The sequence below is a fragment of the Erythrolamprus reginae genome, chromosome 6 (assembly GCF_031021105.1).
Source record: "Erythrolamprus reginae isolate rEryReg1 chromosome 6, rEryReg1.hap1, whole genome shotgun sequence".
In the NCBI taxonomy this organism is placed as follows: domain Eukaryota; kingdom Metazoa; phylum Chordata; class Lepidosauria; order Squamata; family Dipsadidae; genus Erythrolamprus; species Erythrolamprus reginae.
Window position 1 is genome coordinate 93,242,094 of NC_091955.1, and position 23,835 is coordinate 93,265,928.

Consider the following 23,835-nt stretch of genomic DNA (forward strand, 5'->3'; position numbering starts at 1 on the left):
TCCTCTGGAGGCCCCCTGGAGGTCCTCTGGAGGCCCCCTGGAGGAGGCCCCCTGGAGGTCCTCCGGGGGCCCCCTGGAGGTTCTCTGGAGGCCCCCTGGAGGTCCTCTGGAGGCCGGAAGCAGCCTTTTTCCCAACTTCGTGTTTTGCCTTCCCCAGGCTCCAAACGCTTCCCTGGGGAGGGTAAATAGAATAGAATAGAATAGAATAGAATAGAATGAGTTCAAACAAGGTGGAGAAGGCTAGGGCAACCCACTTCCAAAAGGTTCCCAAGGTAGTAGTAGCATGAATTGCAGTAGTCCAGGTGGCTGGAGGACATCAAGACTGTTTCAAGGACTATCTTAATTATTCCCACAAATGGATGAATGACTGCAAAAACTGATGGAATTAGCTGAGGTGGCTAAATTGACAGCTTCAATTAAAGCAAAGAAATAGAACCAACGTTATTTCTACTTGGAAATAACTTCTGGACTTTGTGCTTGACTCTGGGGGAGGGATGAAACTTTGATTTCGGGTGTTGCTGAAGAGATAGGCATCATGCAAAAGTTTAAAAAGTTGAGGTTGCCACGTCGTTACTTTATTTTATTGCACTGAAAAAAGAAGAGTCCAAAGTCGATGTTTTTCTTTCTTTTTCTCTTTTTACCATACATTTGTTTTTCTCTTCCCCTTTTCCTTCCTTCCTTCCAAACCATAAAAGCCTTGATTTGATTTCTCCGTTGTCGCTTCATTGTCACTCTGTTGTCACCCCGTTGTCACTTTGTTCAGTGATGGGCTGCCAAAATTTTTACTGCCGTGCTGTGGGCGTGGCTTATTATGTGGGTGTGGCTTGGTGGTCATGTGACTGGGTGGGAGTGGATTACCGACCAAGATAAGTTTTCCAATAGGTGCTTGGACTCTTTTTCAGTGGATGAAGTTACAATATTTGAATAGCCACCAAAAGGACAAACGGTAGACAGCATTATTTGTTGAGGAGCACAGTGACATTTTAATGTTTTGTACTGAATCCAGAAGGTTCAGTATGATAACAGATTAGGCAAGTAGCTCAATTTTCTTCAGTTGTTATAAATGCTGAGTTCTAAATAGTGATTAAAAGGATTAAAGCATTTATGGGTAAAAACATGCTATTTAATTATTTCCTTTTTAAAAAGTAATGAAGGATCATACTAAGGAACTAGAGAAAGAAGGTCGATAAAAAGCTATTAAATATTTAATAAATAGTGCATAAACTTACTACCCCCCACTATGTCCCTCCCCTCCGTGGGAGCAGCAGCACATTATTGGCTTTGTAGTCATTCATTCCACGACAACATTGCACAATAAAGAAGCACCAGGTTAATAATATTCTTGGACAGCAAAAACAAGAAGCCCTCAGCAAACGCTGGGATTGATCTTCTGCTAATGGTTAACTGAGGAGTGGGAAGGAGAAGAGCTATATTTTTTTCTGAAGAGAGACAGAGAGACAGAGAGACAGAGAGAGAGAGACAGAGACAGAGACAGAGAGAGAGAGAGAGAGAGAGAAATCAATGTGAAAACTCACCAATTCTTCCTCTTCTTCAGAGTCGGAGGTGCTTCTCTGCAAAGAAAAGAAGCTGGTTTAAACAAACCATGATCGACCTTATTTATTTATTTATTAGATTTGTATGCCGCCCCTCTCCGTAGACTCGGGCCGGCTAACAACAATAATAAGACAATATAAACAAATCTAATATTTAAGTTAATTAAAAAAAAACCTAATTTAAGAGAACAATCATACATACAGACATGCCATGCATACATTTTATAAGTCAAGGGGGAAGGGAATATCTCAGTTCCCCCATGCTTGACAACAGAGGTGGGTTATGAAAGGCGAGGAGGGCAGGGGCAACTCCGATATCTGGGGGGAGTTGGTTCCAGAGGGCTGGGGCTGCCACAGAGAAAGCTCTTCCCCTGGGTCCCGCCAAACGGCATTGTTTAGTCGACGGGACCCGGAGAAGGCCAACTCTGTGGGACCTAACTGGTTGCTGGGATTCGTGTGGCAGAAGACGATCCCGGAGATATTCTGGTCCGATGCCATGAAGGGCTTTGAATTGTGACCGGAAACCGATCGGCAACCAATGCAGACTGCGGAGTGTTGGTGTGACATGGGCATACCTAGGGAAGCCCATGATTGCTCTCGCAGCTGCATTCTGCACGATCTGAAGTTTCTGAACACTTTTCAAAGGTAGCCCCATGTAGAGAGCGTTACAGTAGTCGAACCTCGAGTTGATGAGGGCATGAGTGACTGTGAACAGTGACTCCCGGTCCAAATAAGGCCGCAACTGATGCACCAGGCGAACCTGGGCAAACGCCCCCCTCACCACAGCTGAAAAATGGTTCTCTAATGTAAGCTGTGGATCAAGGAGGACCTTGTTATGTGGACCGCTTTGAACATCTGACCAACTCCTATGGCAATGATGGCGAACCTTTTTCTGCTTGGGAGACAGCCCATATGTGTTTGCCCACACCCATAATGCAATGCCTTCCTGCCATCATCATCATCATCATTATTTAGATTTGTATGCCGCCCCTCTCCGAGGACTCAGAGCGGCTCATAATATAACAAATCCAATACATTAAAACAACATCTAAAACCCATAACATTAAAACCATACAGCTCAGTCATACCATACACACAACTATAATAGCCTAGGGGTAGCTCAGCTACCTCATGCCTGGCGACAAAAGTGGGTTTTGAGTAACTTATGAAAGGCAAGGAGGGTGGGGGCACACATACAGTGGGCCCCCGTGCGTTTGCACAGGACTTACTGAAACCTCCGAAATTCCAGTAGGTCCATTGGGCCATTTTTCACCCTTCCCAAGAGGCTTTCCTGAAGCCTAGGGAGGCCAAAAAATGGCCCCGTGGACCAACCGGAAGTTCCTTTCCAAAATTCCGGTAGGCCCGCTGGGTCTGTTTTTCCCCATCCACAAGCTCTGGAGGCTTTCCGGAAGCCTGTGGAGGGTGAAAAATGGTCACACAGGCCTACCAGAAGTTCCTTTCCAAACTTCCAGTAGGCCTGTTGGGTCTGTTTTTCCCCATCCACAAGCTCCAGAGCCTTCGCTGAAACCTGTGGAGGATGAAAAATGGTCCCACGGGCCTAGCGGAAGTTCTTTTCCAACAGCAACTTTAAGCTCAATTGTGGTTGGAAGTACAAAGACTACTAGATTGCTATGGCCACTTCCAACCAACGCATTGGTCCAATTCTATGTGCCATTTAAAAAAAAATTATTTTATAAGAACGTTACAGAAGCTGATATCTATGAGAAGGTAAGGTGGCTGTTCTGTTTGTAAAGCTATAAAGTATAAATCATCGGTACCTGAAATCTGCCCCTTTGCAGCCGGGGGCTTGAGATGAAGCCCCTGGTCTCCCAGTCAAACAGTTCTGCCAGTTCCTGGAAGGAAAACCACTGAGAAGATCAGAAAAAGGAAGCCACACACAATTGTCAAATCAAATGGAAAACAAATGTCCCATCATTACTAGGACAGTGCAGAATGGTCAAGGGCTGTACGCTTAGAACACAACATACAATATTTGTTCATCTTGCCTTTGGATGGATGGCTTGCCCTCAGAAGTTGTGTCTCTCTATGTTATGCTTTGGACCTACCAGATCGGAACAAAGAAGCCCCCACTTTTATATACACCACTCAAAAAAAATAAAGGGAACACTTAAACAACACAATATAACTCCAAGTAAATCAAACTTCTGTGAAATAAAACTGTCCTCTTAGGAAGCAACACTGATTGGCAGTCAATTTCACCTGCTGTTGTGCACGTTCAACTTTGTACAGAACTAAGTATTCAATGAGAATATTTCATTCATTCAGATCTAGGATGTGTTATTTGAGTGTTCCCTTTATTTTTTTGAGCAGAATAGTTAAACATACGTTGTACAGACAGGAGCAGATTTTTCAGTTCATGTTGGCAGAGGCCCCGCTCAAATTCTTCCTTGAGACGAGGTCCGTAAATCACACACCTACCCTTACAGATCTCCAGGTTTCTTTTCTTTCTCATCCATCAGCATCTTTGCATGACTCTTAAAGGAGTCACAACAGTTTCTCAGCATGGCAGTTCTGGAACTCCGGATCTGAATCCTCCACCATGCTGAATGTTGAAACTCTACACCTGTTTACCTTGAAACCCTCCCTTATATACAGACTAGGTGTGGTCAATTATTTCCTAGAGCTATACCTGATTTGACTTTCTTTCATAGACTCACTTTTTGAACTTTTTCCCATAAAGATATTCCTGTCTGCTTCTTGACCTTCTGACCCACGCATCTAACAAGGGCTCCTCACCCATGTCCCCCTCCTCCTCTGACTCAGACATTGCCATCCATGTGGTTTCTGCAGTCTCTGGAGGTTCCTCAGGTTCCAACTCTCCCTCACTCTCTGATTCCGTAGTCAGGAACACTGGCCTAGGGTACCAAGGCAGACCCAGATTATGGTATCCCTATTTGGGGGTACGCAAAGTGTGTTTAAGAAAATGTGTTAATTAAGCTCTCTGCCTTTGCTCTTAATACGATATGATATGATATGATATGATATGATGGGATGGGATAGAATAGAATAGAATAGAATAGAATAGAATTATGGAATGGAATAGAATATGGAATATGAAATAGAATATGAAATGGAATGGAATGGAATGAAATGAAATGGCACGGCATGGAACAGAACAGAACAGAATAGAATATGAAATGGAATATGAAATGGAATATGGAATAGAATAGAATAGAATAGAATTCCTGGTGTGAAATGCTACAATACAACACAACACAGCACAACACAATACAATATCTGGCCAATTGTTACTAGACACACAGAAGCTGTTGGCGAATGTGCAAAACAACAAAGTAACATTAATTGTAATAATTTACCAATAGGAGTAGGTAATAGGAAAGGTGAGAAGAGTAATACTAATAAATCCCTACTACCTGGGTAAATATGCTTAGACATAAGACAGTGATGTAGGCAATTGCCATAAGTGTTCAGCATTGTCAAGGCATGAGGTGGTTTTGATACGCAATGCCCTTTAGCGGTGTCCCAAAGGGTGGAGCTGGAACAGTTTATGTACAGGATGTGAGTGGTCTGTGGATATTTTCACAGTCCTTTTTTTGACTCGTGCAGTATACAGGTCCTCAAGGGAAAGCAGGCTGTTTGCAATAGCTTTTTCTGCACTGCTAACTATCCATTAAAGTCTATGTCATAGAAACATAGAAACATAGAAGACTGACGGCAGAAAAAGACCTCATGGTCCATCTAGTCTGCCCTTATACTATTTCCTGTGTTTTATCTTAGGATGGATATATGTTTATCCCAGGCATGTTTACATTCAGTTACTGTGGATTTATCTACCACGTCTGCTGGAAGTTTGTTCCAAGGATCTACTACTCTTTCAGTCAAATAATATTTTCTCATGTTGCCTTTGATCTTTCCCCCAACTAACTTCAGCTTGTGTCCCCTTGTTCTTGTGTTCTCTTTCCTATTAAAAACACTTCCCACCTGAACCTTATTTAACCCTTTAATGTAGTTAAATGTTTTGATCATGTCCCCCCTTTTCCTTCTGTCCTCCAGACTATACAGATTGAGTTCATTAAGTCTTTCCTGATACGTTTTATACTTAAGACCTTCCACCATTCTTGTAGCCCATCTTTGGACTCATTCAGTTTTACCAATCTCTTTTTTGTCAATATCTTTTTGTAGGTGAGGTCTCCAGAACTGAACACAGTACTCCAAATGTGGTCTCACCAGTGCTCTATATAAGGGGATCACAATCTCCCTCTTCCTGCTTGTTATACCTCTAGCTATACAGCCAAGCATCCTACTTGCTTTTCCTACCACCCGACCACACTGCTCACCCATTTTGAGACTGTCAGAAATCACTACCCCTAAATCCTTCTCTTCTGAAGTTTTTGCTAACACAGAACTGCCAATGCAATACTCAGATTGAGGATTCCTTTTCCCCAAGTGCATTATTTTACATTTGGAAACATTAAACTGCAGTTTCCATTGCTTTGACCATTTATCTAGTAAAGCTAAATCATTTACCATATTACAGACCCCTCCAGGAATATCAACCCTATTGCACACTTTAGAGTCATCGGCAAATAGGCAAACCTTCCCTACCAGACCTTCCCCTATGTCACTCACAAACATATTAAAAAGAATAGGACTCAGAACAGACCCTTGTGGCACACCGCTTGTAACCTGTCTCTGCTCAGAATACTCGCCATTAACAATAACTCTCTGATGTCTACACTTCAGCCAGCTTGAAATCCACTGAACTATCCAGGGATTAAGTCCAATCTTCACTAATTTATCTATCAGCTCTTTATGTAGAACCGTATCAAAGGCTTTGCTGAAGTCCAGATAGGCAATATCCACGGCACCACCTTCATCCAACACCTTTGTGACATAGTCAAAGAAATCAATGAGATTAGTCTGACATGATTTGCCTTCAGTAAAGCCATGCTGATTTGGGTCCAATAAGTTATTGTTTTTTAGGTGCTGATTTATCCTCTTTTTGAGTAGAGTCTGTCCTGTTTCGTTGCTGGATCAAACGAAACAGTTATAGAGGTATAAATGACGGACTCAATAGTTCCTCTTTATGACTCTAGTAAATCATGTGAAACTTGGTTAGTGTTAACCTCACTCGAATGAAGTTTTGTGTGTATGTGCATGGCTTAGATATTATTATTATTATTATTATTATTATTATTATTATTATCTTACGCCATTTGTTTATTTATTTATTTATTTACTTACTTACTTACTTACTTACTTACTTACTTACTTACTTACTTACTTACTTACTTACTTATTAGATTTGTATGCCGCCCCTCTCCGTAGACTCGGGGCGGCTCACAACAATAAATTTGTCCTATTTAGTCAGTTGATTGCTCTATGCATGACAGAGCCTACAATAAATTATATTCCACAATATAGTTGCAATATAAAACCATGGCATATTTAAAAATCTTGTACAGAACACATGCAATCCTCAACTTCGAACAGTTCATTTAATGACCAGTGGAAGTTAACAATTACACCAGAAAAAACAGAGAGAGAGAGATATGACTGGTCCTCACATTTACAACTATCACAGCATTTCCCCACTGTCAGGTGATCATAATTGGAACACTTGGCAACCAACACACATTAACAAGTGTTGTAACATCCAGCTGTTATCTAATTTCCATTCGCGACCTGCCCCAGCTGGCTTCCGGCAAACCAAATTCACTTAACAACCTGCTGACTAACTTAACAACTTCAGAGATTCACAACCACTGTGGCAAGAAAGGGTCGCAAAGTTGGGAAAAACTCGCTTAATGACTAAGTTGCAATAGAAAATTTGGGTTTTGGTTGTGTTTGTCAGTCGAAGACCACCTGTATTGCGTTCACGCTACCACGGTACAATTCCCTTCACCATTTTAGGGCTTAGAAGATGTGGATCTCTTTTCTCATCTGAATATTTTTACTAATCAATATTAGGATTGAAAGTTATCATTTCTACAAGAACTGGCAGGAGGACAAATAATAAAGACCTTCATTCAGTGGATCCTATTAACTTCAACTCACTGAAGACACACAAAGTTGATTGCCCAGGGTTAAAAACTCTTACCTCCGAGTCTTCTTCCACAACAACAAATTCAAAACTCTGGATTTTCCTCACAACCAGCAGCTGCAACACCATAAGACAAGCGACAAAAAACTTCATTTTTCTCCCCTTCACCTTCCAAAGAACTGGGGAAATTTAATATGTCCAGTTCCACACCATACAGGGCCGAGAGCGGACTTTTTCCTGCTATGCATCCAAGTTCAAAGGATGGTGTGAGAGGGTGTTCTTGTGCGAAAAAAAGGCAAACCACAAAATCCTCTCGGTTGTGTAGCTGTTTTGAAGGCTCTTTAGCAAGTCTAACCTTGTTTGGGCAAAGGCAAATATTTGCCCAGCGATGTAGGTGAAGCCACGGGTCAGGGGCTGTGCAAAGGGCTTGGTCTCTTGATAATGGCTTCAGGATAACAAAATAACAAGAATTGGAAGGGACCTCCGAGGTCTTCTAATCTGACCTCCTTGGCTCAAGCAGGGGACCCGATCCCATTTCAAAGGAATGCTGCTCCAATCTCTTCTTTAGATTAGATTAGATTTATTGGATTTATATGCCGTCCCTCTCCGCAGACTCGGGGCGGCTCACAACAATGGTAAACAAAACATAGTAACAAATCTAATATTTCGCAATCTAAATTACAGTTTTAAGTTAAAAAATCCAAAAGAAACCCCAATATATAAAAAACAAGCACACAATCGAATCATACACAAAAACTACATGGGCAAGGGGGAGATGTTTCAATTCCCCCATGCAGAGGTGGGTTTTAAGGAGTTTCCGAAAGGCAAGGAGAGTAGGGGCAATCCTAATCTCTGGGGGGAGCTGGTTCCAGAGGGTTGGAGCCACCACAGAGAAGGCTCTTCCCCTGGGTCCCACCAGACGACATTGTTTAGTCGATGGGACCCGGAGAAGGCCCACTCTGTGGGACCTAACCGGTCGCTGGGATTTGTGCGGCAGAAGGCGGTCCTGGAGATATTCTGGCCCGATGCCATGAAGGGCTTTATAGGTCATAACCAACACTTTGAATTGTGACCGGAAACTGATCGGCAACCAATGCAGACTGTGGAGTGTTGGTGTGACATGGGCATATTTAGAGAAGCCCATGATTGCTCTTGCAGCTGCATTCTGCACGATCTGAAGTTTCCGAACACTTTTCAAAGGTAGCCCCATGTAGAGAGCATTACAGTAGTCGAGCCTCGAGGTGATGAGGGCATGAGTGACTGTGAGCAGTGACTCCCGATCCAGATAGGGCCGCAACTGGTGCACCAGGCGAACCTGGGCAAACGCCCCCCTCGCCACAGCTGGAGGACGCCCAAGTTGTGGACCCTCTCTGAGGGGGTCAATACTTCCCCCCCCCAGGGTAATGGAAGGACACATGGAGTTGTCCTTGGGAGGCAAAACCCACAGCCACTCCGTCTTATCCGAGTTGACTTTGAGTCTGTTGACACCCATCCAGGCCCCAACAGCCTCCAGGCACCGGCACATCACTTCCACTGCTTCATTGACCTCTAGTGATGGAGCACCTTCTACTTCTGGGGGCAAGTTGTTCCACTGGTTAATTTGTTCAAACTGTCAGGAAATTCCTCCTTAGTTCTAGGTTGCTTCTCTCCTTGATTAATTTCCATCCATTGCTTCTTGTCCTGCCTTCAGGTGCTTTGGAGAATAGATTGACCCTCTCTTCTTTGGGGCAATTTTATTTATTTATTTATTACTTAGATTTGTATGCCGCCCCTCTCCGAAGACTCGGGGCGGCTCACAACATGTAGAAACAAATCATAAGCAATCAGACAAATTTAAAAATATTTAAACATTTAAAAACCCCGTATGCTAACAGACACACACACAGACATACCATGCATAAATTAAACGTGCCCAGGGGGAGATGTTTCAGTTCCCCCATGCCTGACGGCAAAGGTGGGTTTTAAGGAGTTTACGGAAGGCAGGAAGAGTAGGGGCAGTTCTAATCTCCGGGGGGAGTTGGTTCCAGAGGGCCGGTGCCGCCACAGAGAAGGCTCTTCCCCTGGGGCCCGCCAACCGACATTGTTTAGTTGACGGGACCCGGAGAAGGCCCACTCTGTGGGACCTAATCGGTCGCTGGGATTCGTGCGGCAGGAGGCGGTCTCGGAGATATTCTGGTCCGATGCCATGAAGGGCTTTAAAGGTCATAACCAACACTTTGAATTGTGACCGGAAATTGATCGGCAGCCAATGCAGACTGTGGAGTGATGGTGAAACATGGGCATACCTAGGTAGGCCCATGACTGCTCTCGCAGCTGCATTTTGCACGATCTGAAGTTTCCGAACACTTTTCAGAGGTAGCCCCATGTAGAGAGCATTACAGTAGTCGAACCTCGAGGTGATGAGGGCATGAGTGACTGTGAGCAATGAGTCCCGGTCCAAATAGGGCCGCAACTGGTGCACCAGGCGAACCTGGGCAAATGCCCCCCTCGCCACAGCTGAAAGATGTTGTTCTAATGTGAGCTGTGGATCGAGGAGGACGCCCAAGTTGCGGACCCTCTCTGAGGGGGTCAATAATTCCCCCCCCAGGGTGATGGACGGACAGATGGGATTGTCCTTGGGAGGCAAAACCCACAGCCACTCCGTCTTATCCGGGTTGAGCTTGAGTCTGTTGACACCCATCCAGGCCCCAACAGCCTCCAGGCACCGGCACATCACTTCCACCGCTTCGTTGACTGGGCATGGGGTGGAGATGTAAAGCTGGGTATCATCCGCATATTGATGATACCTCACCCCATGTCCTTGGATGATCTCGCCCAGCGGTTTCATGTAGATGTTGAATAGCAGGGGGGAGAGGACCGACCCCTGAGGCACCCCAATTCCTCCAGTACCAGATGAGTCTGTCATCTGCACCTCTATCACTGTCTGGCTTGGTTCTGCAACCCACCAGGACCGACACAGACTTCAGAGGAGAATCAGAACTGCAGGGAAAAAACAAGGGCTGCCCACCTGCCTTCCATTGAGGACCTGTACACTGCATGAGTCAAAAAGAGGGCTGTGAAAATATTGACTGACCCCTCGCATCTTGGATATAAACTGTTTCAACTCCTACCCTCAAAACGTCGCTACAGAGCACTGCACACCAAGACAACTAGACACAAGGACAATTTTTTTCCGAATGCCATCACTCTGCTAAAGAGATAATTCTCTCAACACTGTCAAACTAGTTACTAAGTCTGCACTACTGTTACTCCTAGTTTTTTCCTCATCATTCTTCTCACCCATTTCCTCCAACTTATGGCTGTATGTAACTTGTTGCTTGTATCCTTACAATTTATATTAATATAGATGGTTTCCTCCTTGCTTACTTGACCCTTATGGCAATCATTAAGTGTTGTACCCCATGATTCTTGACAAATGTCTCTTTTTCTTTTATGTACACTGACAAATTCCATGTGTGTCCAATCACACTTGGCCAATAAAAAATTCTATTCTATTCTATTCCTCCTCTATATTCTATTCTATTCTATTCCACTCCTGTTCCTATTCCATTTCACTCTATTTATTCTAATCTGTTCTGTTCTGTTCTGTTCTGTTCTATTCTATTCTTTTCCATTCCATTCCATTCCATTCCATTCTATTCTATTCCACTCCTATTCCTATTCCATTTCACTCTATTTATTCCATTCTGTTCTGTTCTGTTCTGTTCTGCTCTGTTCTATTCTATTCTTTTCCATTCCATTCCATTCCATTCTATTCTACTCTATTCTATTCTACTCCTATTCCATTTCACTCTATTTATTCTAATCTGTTCTGTTCTGTTCTATTCCACTCCTTTTCCTATTCCACTCCACTCCAGTCCACTCCACTCCACTCCATTCCATTCCATTCTATTCTATTCTATTCTGTTCATTCTGTTCTATACCGGAAGATTGCTATCATGTCGCCCCTAGTTTTTCTTAAGACTAGAGGCCTACACCCAACATTCCTTCCACCGTTCGTCATGTGTTTATCGTCCAGACCTCTAATCACCTTTCTTACTCATAGTTATCAGCTTCGTTGTCTCTGTTGTCAGCTTGCCCTCCCGGGCTCAGGCTGAGTTTCTCACTCCCCATTCTTCACCCCACTTCCTTTGCTCTATAGGGCTGGGCTGAAGGGCTTCAAAAGCCACGGAAGAAAGGATCTGTGGCAGTTGGAGAAGAGCAGGCCACGAATGGAGCAGCTGGGTGATGAGATTTGATAAGTCGAGGACTTAACAATTCACTTGAACAATGATGATCGTTCAAGCCACTGCTACCCAGTCACATGAACATTAAGCCACACCCACAAAATAAGCCACACCCACAGTGCAGCAGTAAAAATTTTGGCTGCCCATTACTGGCAAAACGGCCTTGACTACACGCATGCCAGCTGGAGGTGACATAGGCAACACCTTGCATCACCTCTGATATGGCTCTGCGTTTGCACAGAACACATGCACAGAAGCTAAATCTTGCGCCGATGGGTGCATATGTACCTGTGGCAGCTTTGGAGGGCACACTGGTAGCACTGAAGACGACAGGCCTTCGCTGGTTATATTTTTGACCACAGCAACCTCCCCAGAAGGACAGACGTGAAATTTTCATGCCAAGATTTTTATTCAACATGCGGAGTTGTGATTTGTCACTCGAAATAAGTGGGTTCTTGTTTTGTTATGGCTTCACGTTGTGCACTACCTACTCCCCCCATTGTGAATTATTCAACCATAATTTAAAAAATGCTGTGTTGCTGTAAAAGTAACGGATGGATTCACTTGGATCTGGCTCTTCGTGTATTTTTAGAATAGAATAGAATAGAATTTTATTGGACAAGTTTGATTGGACACACAAGGAATTTGTCTTGGTGCAAATGCTCTCAGTGTACATAAAATAAAATATACATTTGTCAAGAATCATGTGGTACGACACTTAATGATTGTCATAGGGATCAAATAAGCAATGAAGAAGCAATATTAATCAAAATCTTAGGATATAAGCAACAAGTTACAGTCATACCGTCAACATGGGAAGAAATGGGTGATAGGAATGATGAGAAAAACTAGACAAATATCGCTGGCTCCCTCTGAAGGCGCCGCAGTACAGCACCTTCTGGTCAAATCTGCATTCGGACAACCTAGCTGGAATTTGAACTCTGCACGTGACCTGTTTCTGTGCAGTTGGACTTTGGTGGAAGAAGCTTTTTTTATTTTTTGCTAACTGGTTCTCTGCAGCAGAAGAGTGCATCCAAAGGGCACCCTCTAGGTTTTGCAGCGGTGTAAAGCTAGGGCAGATAGCTTCTCTCGCATAGCCCAGACCAGGAGTCAGCAACCTGTGGCTCTCGAGCTGCGTGTGGCTCTTTTATCCGTATGCTGCCTCTCCCTGTTGCTCAAAATATCCCTCATCTGATACCTGCCGGCCAGCAATTTATTGAGCTTTTCGACCAATGCCTTTGTTAAGTTTGAAAAGCCATTAAAAATGAACTGTTGCAAATCAAGGATTATCTGTCATTTGTTTGGGCTGTGCTTACCTACGCAACCACTAGGTGGCAGAACGCCCTAAAGCAAGAACATCACAGACGCTCCATTGAATTGGCGGTAAATTTATGTCTGATTTACAACATCGTTCACTTGTATGTTCGTAGTACATTGTGGGTGCCTTATGGAACTCATCTTCAAACCTTGTCATAGAGCCTGGGTGGTGCAGTGGTTAGAGTGCAGCACTACAGGCTACTTCAGCTGACTGTAGATCTGTAGGTCAGCGGTTCAAATCTCATCACTGGCTCAAGGTTGACTCAGCCTTCCATCCTTCCGAGGTGGGTCAAATGAGGACCCGGATTGTGGGGGCAATATGCTGGCTCTGTTAAAAAGTGCTATTGCTAACATGTTGTAACCTGCCCTGAGTCTAAGGAGAAGGGCAGCATAAAAATTGAATGAATGAATGAATGAATAAATAAAAGCATTCTATTCTATTCTATTCTATTCTATTCTAGAAGGAGAAAAAAACCAATCGGGTTTTTTTTCCAAACTCAAGTTTTTTCTTTCGTTTGGATCACGTCTCCACAAGTCGAGCAGCAGCTGTCTGGATCGAAATCCAACCAAGTCAAGCCAGCTGGCAACCGAACCCTAGATGTGACTAAGAAGTAGCCAGGGATTGAGTGAGATGTTGGCATCACAGCCTAAACCTTGACATCTGCAGAACTGCCAATATGACTGAAGTGCTTTGTCCAGAATGTGCCCAATGGATTGACCAAGTGTTCAGACATGTCTTAGGTCAGGTTTTGCCCTGTTGACCACTGGCAGGCTCACTTCCCCCGTGACTCCACTCTTGAGACACCCAGAGGCAAGCCAAGCAGACCTTGCCTGCATCGTGTATCCCAGCAGCTGGTTAGGTCCCACAGAGTTGGCCTTCTCCAGGTCCCATCAACCAGGCAATGCAGTCTGTCGGGGCCTTCTCTATGGTGGCCCCAGCCCTCTGGAATCAACTCCCTCCAGAGATTCACACTGTCCCTCCACCCTCCCAGCCTTCCATAAAGCATTGAAAATGCATCTCTGCTGACAGGCTTGGGACCACTGAAACTTCTACCCCGCCTCCTATTTCCTCCACAATCTTGTGAGGTAGGGCGAGGGAGGGAGAGAGAAATTAGCTGAGGAATTCTGGGAATTGAAGTCCACACATTTTAATCAGTTTATGGATTTGTTTGTTTGTTTAATTTATATGCCGCCTTTATCCCTAAGGACTCTGGGCAGCTCACAACAAAGAGAACAACAGCTAAAAAGAACAATTTAAAAAGACAATTTAAAACGTGTAGTAAAACCATGAGTATCTTTTGTAGCCAGATCTAGATGATGTATCATTTGATCAATGGCTCCAGGCCTGCCAGCAAAGCCAGGTCTTTGGAACTTTATGGAAGGCTAGTAGCATGAGGGCAGTGAGGATTCTCTTCTCTTCTCTTCTCTTCTCTTCTCTTCTCTTCTCTTCTCTTCTCTTCTCTTCTCTTCTCTTCTCTTCTCTTCTCTTCTCTTCTCTTCTCTTCCCTTCCCTTCCCTTCCCTTCCCCTCCCCTCCTCTCCTCTTCCCCATCTTCTATTCTATTCTATTTTACTCTACTCTACTCTACTCAATGTTCTCTTCTACTCTATTCTATTCTATTCCTCCTCTATATTCTATTCTATTCTACTCTACTCTATTCTACTGAATATTCTACTCTACTCTGTTCTATTTTATTCCTCCTCTATATTCTATTCTATTCTATTCTATTCTATTCTACTCTACTCTACTCTACTCCATTCCACTCCACTACTCTATTCTATTCTATTCCTCCACTATATTCTATTCTGTTCTGTTTTGTTATATCCTATCCTACCCTACCCTACCCTACCCTATTGTATTGTATTGTATTCTATTGTATTCTGTTGTGTTCTATTCTATTCTACTCCATTCCATTCTATTCTATTCCACGCAGGCAAGCTGCTCCACTGGTTGATCGCTCTCACCCTCAGGAAGATTTTGAGTTCACTTCCTTGCTGGAACTGAACTCAAGGAGGGAACGGTGGAGTCTTAGCTCTGAGCTCCGCAGAAGGGCTGAACCCAGCCGAGGGAGGGAGGGAGGGAGGGAGGGGTAGGCTGCCAGCCAAGACAGCTCAGGTCAGATACGTCCCTCTTTCCAGCTCGCTGGAGACAGAAGTCAGAGCAAGAAGACCTCTCCCTCCTCCTCCTCCTCCTCCTCCTCCCCTTCTGACTTCTGGCTCTTTGGGAGTCTCCTCTGGCACCATGGCCCGGCTCCTTTGGTTGGGGTGCAGCCTTCTGCTGGTTTCTGCACAGCAAGATCCTGAACTCTTAGCCCGGGATTTGGAAGAGGCCGGGATTACGGATTATAAACTCATTGACAATGTAAGTTTGTTTGTCCTTGGCAGGGACTGGAGAGGGGAGAGGGGGGAGAAGCTTCGTCTGGGGGAATTGCCCTGTGGGGTGATCCAGATGTGTGCTAAGCTTTGAACTGAAAAGGAAGGGATGGGTTGTTTTAAGCGAATTTTGGGTGGGCTGCACGACATATTGTTCCAGCCCTGCTTTAATTATATAGTCAAAAATGCTGCCTATCTATCTATCTATCTATCTATCTATCTATCTATCTATCTATCTATCTATCTATCTATCTCTCCCTTTCTTACATCTATCTATCATCTATCTGTATATATCTACCCATCTATCATCAATCTATTATCTTCTTACATCTCTTTCTTTCTTTCTTTCTTTCTTTCTTTCTTTCCTTCTTTCTTTCTTTCTTTCTTACATCTATCCATCTATCTATCCTTCTATCTATCATCTATCTGCATATATCTACCTATCTATCTATCATCAATCTATCATCTTCTTACACCTATCTATCTATCTATCTATCTATCTATCTCTTTGTTTGTTTGTTTGTTTCCTACTTTCTTTCTTTCTTTCTTTCATCTATCTATATATATATCATCTATCATCTATCATCTTTCATATGTCTATCTATCTGTCTCTCATCTCTTATCTACCTACCTACCTACATCTATCTATCAATCAATCTATCTATCTATCTTCTATCTATCTATCTATCTATCTATCTTCTATCTATCTTTCTATCTTTCTATCTTTCTATCTATCTATCTATCTATCTATCTATCTATCTATCTATCTATCTACCTATCATCCATCCATCCATGATGCATCTATCTATCAACCCTCTATCCATCTTCTATCTAAGCAGAATAACAGAATAATAGAATTGGAAGGGACCTTGGAGGTCTTGTAGTCCAACCCCCTGCTGAAGCAACAGACCTTATTCCATTTGAGACTAATTGTTCTCCAAACTCTTCTTAAAAACCTCCAGTGTTGAAGGTCTTACAATCTCTCTCTGCCCTCCCACTTCTCTCTTCCATGAATGTAATGTGATTCTTAATATTGATGTATTGATGTATCCCCTTTTGGGCTAGTAAGATTTATGTGTGGTTATGATTGTGTAGTATTGACTGTTTTTAAATGATAATGGGTTTTTAGCTACAGTTTTTAATTATTGGATTTGTACTGCATTGTTTAATGTTGTTGTGAGTTGCCTCGAGTCTTCTGAAAGGGCGGCATACAAATCTAATATATAATAATGATGATGATGATGATGATGATTGATTGATTGATTCAAAAGTCTCCAGGCATTTGATTGTGGTTGTAATTTTGGTTCTCAAGCCAGGCTCAGAAGTGTACGAATCCCCTCCCTTGGACAATGCCTACCTAAATCCTTGAGACGCTCCTGGGAAGCGCAAAATGGAGCCTCCAGGGTCAGCTGCAGTATACCACTGGGGATGTAAAGTGCTGAGGCCAAGGGGAAACCCCAGAGGGAGTTTTTCAGTCTAATAGCTTCATGGTGCCTGGAAGCCTTTGGCTGCTCACTGTAGAAAAATGTGCAAGAATAAATAGACCTTTGATCTGATTCAACCAAACTTAAACCACCTGCTTTCAAAGTAGCAGAGCACTCATTAATTTGTCTTAACAGTTTTCAGTTTGCTCACAGTTTTTTTGCGCAATTGCAATCTTAATTTTTGGAATTTGCTTGCCATTCTGTAACTATTTTTGCTTCTCTCCCTTCATTATCTTTGCTGTATCTTATCGTGCGAAAGCAAAGTATATTTTTCTTTGGGAGGAATAAAATATATTTCTATATACAGTGATACATCGTCTTACAAACGCCTTGTCCTACAAACTTTTCAAGATACAAACCCAGGGTTTAAGATTTTTTTGCCTCTTCTTACAAACTATTTTCACCTTACAAACCCACCACCGCCTCTGGGATGCCCTGCCTCTGGACTTCCGTTGGCAGCGAAGCGCCCGTTTTTGCGCTGCTGGGATTCCCCTGAGGCTCCCCTCCATGGGAAACCCCACCTCCGGACTTCCATGTTTTTGTGATGCTGCAGGGGAATCCCAGCAGGGGAATCCCAGCAGCGTAAAAACAGGCGCTTCATTGGCAATGGAAGTCCGGAGGTGGGGTTTCCCAGCAAGGGGAGCCTCAGTGAAATCGCAGTGAAATCGCAAAAACACAGAAGTCCAGAGGTGGGGTTTCGAGGACTTCTGTGTTTTTGCGATGCTGCGATTTCAGTGATGCTCTCTTCGCTGGGAAACCCCACCTCCGGACTTACGTTGCCAGCGAAGCAAAAACGGGTGCTTTGGCTGGCAAAAGGGGTGAATTTTGGGCTTGCACGCATTAATCGCTCTTCCATTGATGCCTATGGGAAACATTGTTTCATCTTACAAACTTTTCACCTTAAGAACCTTGTCCCAGAACCAATTAAGTTTGTAAGACAAGGTATCACTGTATTAATATCATACAAATCTAATAAATAATAGACATAGTCATCATAATAATAATAATAATAAGTATTATTATTATTATTATTATTATTATTATTATTTCTGGAACCCTTCGTAGGCAGTTCTGAACCTTAAAATAGGTCAGCATGCACTCCAGAGATGAAAGTTATTTTCCAAAATGAAAGGAGTTTTAATATCTGGGCTCTTGCGAAGGTAAAATGCCACTGTGATTCATATTCCTCCTTTGCTCTTATTATGACTTTTATATCAAATCTCTATTTTAAATTTATTTATTTTTTATTGACTGATTTTGTCCGATACACAATGAGGGTTTTAGTGGGTATACACATAGTAAAATACATAATGAAGGTTATAGAGGATATAAATGGTGTTTCCTGGTGTAAGTTACTGTTCAAGTGTAAATTGCAACCGATTTTTCTTGGCAGGCGATGTACTGCATAGCTTTTTTGGTCAGAGAGGCTGTTTTAAAAGCTCACTTTAAGTTAATTCAACAACCGAGCTGCAGGTGACTCTATTATGAATTAAAAACAAAACAAAAGGGCTTTCTGAATAATATTCACGTAACCTGTCATTATGGTAGGAAGAGAGTTGCTTTGATGGTTATTTTAACAGTGGCATAAAATCAGAGTCTGCCGCGGCTTGTCCGACGAAGAAATGCTATTAAAAGACATTCACTTTCGGGAGGCATCTTTCATCACACACAAAAGCTAATGCCTTTTTATTATAGCGTTCGTTCATGTGGAAAGCTCCTACCAGACTTCAGATAACCCGGTTATAGAATTACGAATTAATTATATGGAAACTGGAGACTGAATTAACCCACTTCCTGGGTCTGTCAAATGCAGGGTGAATTCTCTCGAACTACGTGATAATTAATCCCCCCCTCCCTCCTAATTTTAAAACTAAATACAACTGAGCCCAAAGTTTCTGCTGCTGAGACGTTTGTTAAGTGAGTTGCATTGATTCACTTAACAAACACGGCTGGAAAGTCGTAACACAGAGCCCGCACACTGAACGAATTTCTCACTTAACGACATAAATTCTGGGCTCAACCGTGGTTGTCAGTGGAGGCCTGCACTGCATGATTCGCTTAACAACTGCAGCGATTCAATTTACATCTGTGGCCAAAAAAAAATGCTTTACCAAATAGCAGGCTCATAAAAGTCAGGAAGTTTCTGATCTTTTCCAGAATGAACAGGATGACAACAGAGGGGTCTGGTGCAGCTGTTGCAAAGGGTTATAGGGGAGAGAGGCAAGCGGGTTTTTTCGTGTTTTTTTAAAGAAACCGAGCCCATTAATAAGTCATTGCAAAATCAACAGTTTTCCAGTTGGCCAAGCCAACCCTTTGTTGTCAGGAGAGGAGAAAGGAAGGAAACACTTAATGGGCTGTTTAATTAGGTGGCAAAAATTGTTTGCAGCTGGGGTGAAATGCTTCCAGTTCACTCGTCTGTCTGTCGTTGGAGAGCCGGACGTGAAGGGAGCGCAAGGCTCCACCCATCTGCCCAGATGCCCCCATTTGGATTCTTTTACCCTCTGCACATGTGCAGGATGCTTTAATTTCTCTCTCTCTCTCTCTTCTGTCTATCAATCCGTCCGTCCACCCTCCCACCCACCCACCCACCTATCTTCTGTCTGTCTGTCTGTCTGTCTGTCTGTTAATCTATCTATCTATCTGTCTATCTTCTATCTATCTATCTATCTATCTATCTATCTATCTATCTTCTATCTATCTATCTTCTATCTTCTATCTATCTATCTATCTATCTATCATCTATCTATCTATCTATCTTCTATCTATCTATCTATCTATCTATCTTCTATCTATCTATCTTCCTTCTATCTTCTATCTTCTATCTATCTACCTACCTACCTACCTATCTTCTATCTATCTATCTATCTATCTATCTATCTTCTATCTATCTATCTATCTATCTAGTTAGTCCAATACACAATGAAGGTTATAGAGGATATACTCGTAGGTAAATATATCAGAAAAAGTATAGAAGAGATATAGGAATAAAATCTGGGAATAAAGTTATAGGATATAGGAATAAGATATTAGCAATAAAATATATCAATGAAAGAATAGAGAAAGGATATAGGAATAGAAGAAATGATATAGGAGATATATTTATTTATTTATTTATTTATTTAGATTTGTATGCCGCCCCTCTCCGCAGACAGATATAGGAGAGACAATAGGACAGGGGACGGAAGGCACTTACTGACCTCTTAGGAATCCGGTGAGGTCAACCGTGGTTAGTCTAAGGGTAAAATGTTGGGGATTAGGGGATGACACTACGGAGTCCGGTAATAAGTTCCACGCTTCGACAACTCGATTGCTAAAGTTGTATTTTTTACAGTCAAGTTTGGATCGGTTAATATTAAGTTTGAATCTGTTGTGTGCTCTTCTGTTCTTGTGGTTGAAGCTGGAGTAGTCGTTGACAGGCAGGACGTTGCAGCATATGATCTTGTGGGCAATATTTAGATCATGTTTTACGCGTCTTAGGTCTAAGCTTTCTAGACCCAGGGTTGTAAGTTTGTTGTGCTGTTGTGTTGTTTTTTGCCTTCTCCTGGAGAAGCAAAATTGTCCTCCCCCTGCCCTCCAGAAGGCTGAAAATCAACTGGTGAACATCTGTGATGGAGCTGACATCTCCACCTTACTGGTTGGCCAATCTCTTCTTTAAAACGTCCAGTGTTGGAGCATTCATAACTTCTGGAGGCAAGCCGTTCCACTGATTAATTGTTCTCAGTTTCAGGAAATTTCTCCTTAGTTCTATGTTGCTTACAGCATGGATTGCAGTAGCAAGAACTTTCTGCCTTGCCAGTTCAAACATTTTCCAGATACTTTTCCCCCCCCTCCAAAAAGACAGCTTGGCTGGGCGTCAAAAAACTTGCATTCTTTCAGACAACTTCTGCACGTTCACCATCCAAACCCAGCAGAGGACAATACCAGGCGAATTCCATCTGCCGCTTTGATCTAGTTCTGCCCTGGCAGAGAGCGAGAGCCCAGGTGGGAGGTGGGAGCCTACAGAGAGAAAAGCTCCAGGGCCAAGAATATTGGCACGGCGCTGCCGAGTAGGATTTTTATAACTTAAATATTTATAACCGACACTTTGGACTCCATCTAAGGAACGTTCAGAGCAGGCGATGGTCTCCCCAGCCAAACGAACCCTGGAGAGCAAAAGTGATGCAGAAGTTAAATATTCAAAGAATGCAGCAGAGTCGCAATATTATAAATGGCTCTTTTTCCACTGCGTCCAACTTTGGCAATTTTAAGGCTTGTGGACTTCAACTCCCAGAATTCTCCAGGCAACATGGCTGGCTGGGGAATTCTGGGAGTTGAACTCCATAAGTCTCTAAAGTTAAGTTAAGTTAAGTTAAATTAAGTTAAGTTAGGAATGGCATGGCATGGCATGGCATGGCATGGAATAGAATAGAATAGAATAGAATTTTATTGGCCAAGTGTGATTGGACACACAAGGAATTTGTCTTGGTGCATATGCTCTCAATGTACATAAAAGAAAAAGATACATTTGTCAAGAGTCTGCGGAGAGGGGCGGCATACAAATCTAAATAATAAATAAATAAATAAATAAATAAATAAATAAATAAATAAATAAATAAATAAATAAATAAATAAATAAATAAATAAATAAATAAATGAATAAATAAATAAATAAGAATCATGAAGTACAACACTTAATGATTGTCATAGGGGTCAAATAAGCAACGAAGAAACAATCAATATTAATAAAAATCTTAGGATACAAGCAACAAGTTACAGTCATACAGTCCTAAGTGGGAGGAAAAGGATGATAGGAATGATGAGAAAAACTAGTAGAATAGAAGTGCAGATTTAGTAAAAAGTTTGACAGTGTTGAGGGAATTATTTGTTTAGCAGAGTGATGGCATAAAACAATATAAGCAGTAGTAAACAACACATTTAAACATTGGCAATTTAAAACAGTTAAACAAAGCCCAACATACAACACTCATTCAGCACACATTCATCACCTAACCCCCAAAACTTTAGCCTAGATTATCTACTGCTGACCCCTTCCGATTCCTAAGAGGTCAGTAAGGGGCGTGCATAAGTGCACCAGAGTGCCTTCCGTCCCCTGTCCTAACATTTCTCTTTTACTAGTATCATGTATATAAACATTGATATATCTTTGTATACTACCAATACGTACTTGACTAAATCAATCAATCAATCAATCAATCTACAAAAAGATATTGATAAAATTGAATGGGTGCAAAGATGGGCTACAAAAATGGTGGAAGGTCTTAAGCATAAAACCTATCAGGAAAGACTTAATGAACTCAATCTGTAGAGTCTGGAGGACAGAAGGGAAAGGGGGGACATGATCGAAACATTTAAATATGTTCAAGGGTTAAATAAGGTTCAGGAGGGAAGTGTTTTTAATAGGAAAGTGAACCTAAGAACAAGGGGGCACCATCTGAGGTTAGTTGGGGGAAAGATCAGAAGCACTGTGAGAAAATATTATTTTACTGAAAGAGTCGTAGATGCTTGGAACAAACTTCCAGCAGACGTAGTTGGTAAATCCACATTAACTGAATTTAAAAATGCCTGGGTTAAACATAGATCCGTCCTAAGATAAAATATAGGAAATAGTATAAGGGCAGACTAGATGGACCACGAGGTCTTTTCCTGCTGTCAATCTTCTATGTTTCTATGTTTCTATCTAATATGCTGCTTGGCTTGCAACAACTTTGGGCATTTTTCTTGTCGAGTATATTTTTTTTCATTACCTAACAAACTGCAACATGTGGGAAAAAGTCTACATTTTTAGCAGCCAGCCGAAGGATGCAGAAATGGCTTTTGGCAAGCACCATTCTGACTTCTGGTGAACATCTTGGTTTTTATTTTTAGTGGAAATTCCGCTGAGTGATGGCATCTCTCTCTACTTTTGCAGGTTGCACGGAGAATCCCAAGACAGACACGGTTTCTGCAGAGATTGGTGGGTAATAGTCTAAATGTGAATTGGTCTCCTCTTGCGGGAAATTGTCTCCTAACTTTGTAACAACACAAAACAAAAGACAGGCTTGTATCAAGTAACCTTCCCTAAGGCTGCAGAATGTAAACTATCTGAGTCGAGTCTTGTGCAGAAACAAGAACAGAAGAAGAATAAAGAATAAAGAAAAATGCACCTTGCCCCTCTAGATTGATCAGGTGGAAAGACCAGCTTGGATGTTTCCTTGACCAACTAAGAGCTATAATCGAAGTGTGGTGTAATTAGTATTGGGATGGGAGACCACTAAGAAATCCCAGGGGATTTCAACTGTAGACTGCACGTAGACATTTTAAAAAAACACATAGATTAACACACTCGTCATCATTCCATGTTGTTTTAAACATTGTGTGTAGACAGCGTTTACATTGCCATTATATGTTTAATCCAATTACTGGATTGACCTGGTTAATTTCTCCCTCGTAATTTCTCGTAAAGCAAATGTTTTTTACTGCTAATGAGAGAGAGACAGAGAGACACACAGAGAGAGAACCTTCTGACAACCAAGTGTCTTGAAATGAATGTCCAAGTGCCGCCTCTGTGTTGGTTGAGGCAGGCAGGATTCCCTTGAGTATCAAGGTCAAGGGAAAGGGAGGGTTTTGCCTTCTCTTTCTGCTCAAGATCCCCATGGACAATTGGTGGGCCACTGGGTGACACAGAATGCTGGATTTGATGGGCTTTATTCTTGTGTGTGTGTGAGAGAGAGATAGAGAGAGGGAAAGAGAAAGAAAGAAAGAAAGAAAGAAAGAAAGAAAGAAAGAAAGAAAAGGGAAGAAGGGGAGGGAAGAAGGGAAGGGAAGGAAGGAAGGAGTTACATTCTCATCAGAGACAATGTGAGATGGTAGTGGAAGAAA

The 23,835-nt window shown here is 42.3% G+C and overlaps 2 protein-coding genes across 3 annotated transcripts in view; one reads left to right on the forward strand and one right to left on the reverse strand.

Moving 5' to 3' along the window:
- ITIH2 (inter-alpha-trypsin inhibitor heavy chain 2) overlaps nt 1-7,908 on the reverse strand; it is a 41,541-nt gene extending 33,633 nt beyond the window's left edge. Inside the window, exons 1-3 of the mRNA XM_070754449.1 lie at nt 7,636-7,908; nt 3,332-3,406; nt 1,536-1,571 (exon numbers count right to left, since the gene is read on the reverse strand). Coding sequence (XP_070610550.1) covers nt 1,536-1,571; nt 3,332-3,406; nt 7,636-7,731 — 207 coding nt within the window. The 5' untranslated portion in view covers nt 7,732-7,908. The remainder of the gene's footprint in view (nt 1-1,535; nt 1,572-3,331; nt 3,407-7,635) is intronic.
- Nucleotides 7,909-15,263: 7,355 nt separating this feature from the next.
- The window catches only part of ITIH5 (inter-alpha-trypsin inhibitor heavy chain 5), a 43,748-nt gene continuing 35,176 nt past the window's right edge, over nt 15,264-23,835 (forward strand). Inside the window, exons 1-2 of one of the 2 annotated variants that reach the window (XM_070754425.1) lie at nt 15,264-15,482; nt 22,886-22,930. In XM_070754425.1, the coding sequence (XP_070610526.1) occupies nt 15,363-15,482; nt 22,886-22,930 (165 nt within the window). In that variant the 5' untranslated portion in view covers nt 15,264-15,362. The remainder of the gene's footprint in view (nt 15,483-22,885; nt 22,931-23,835) is intronic. The other variant, XM_070754426.1, reaches the window with a different exon arrangement.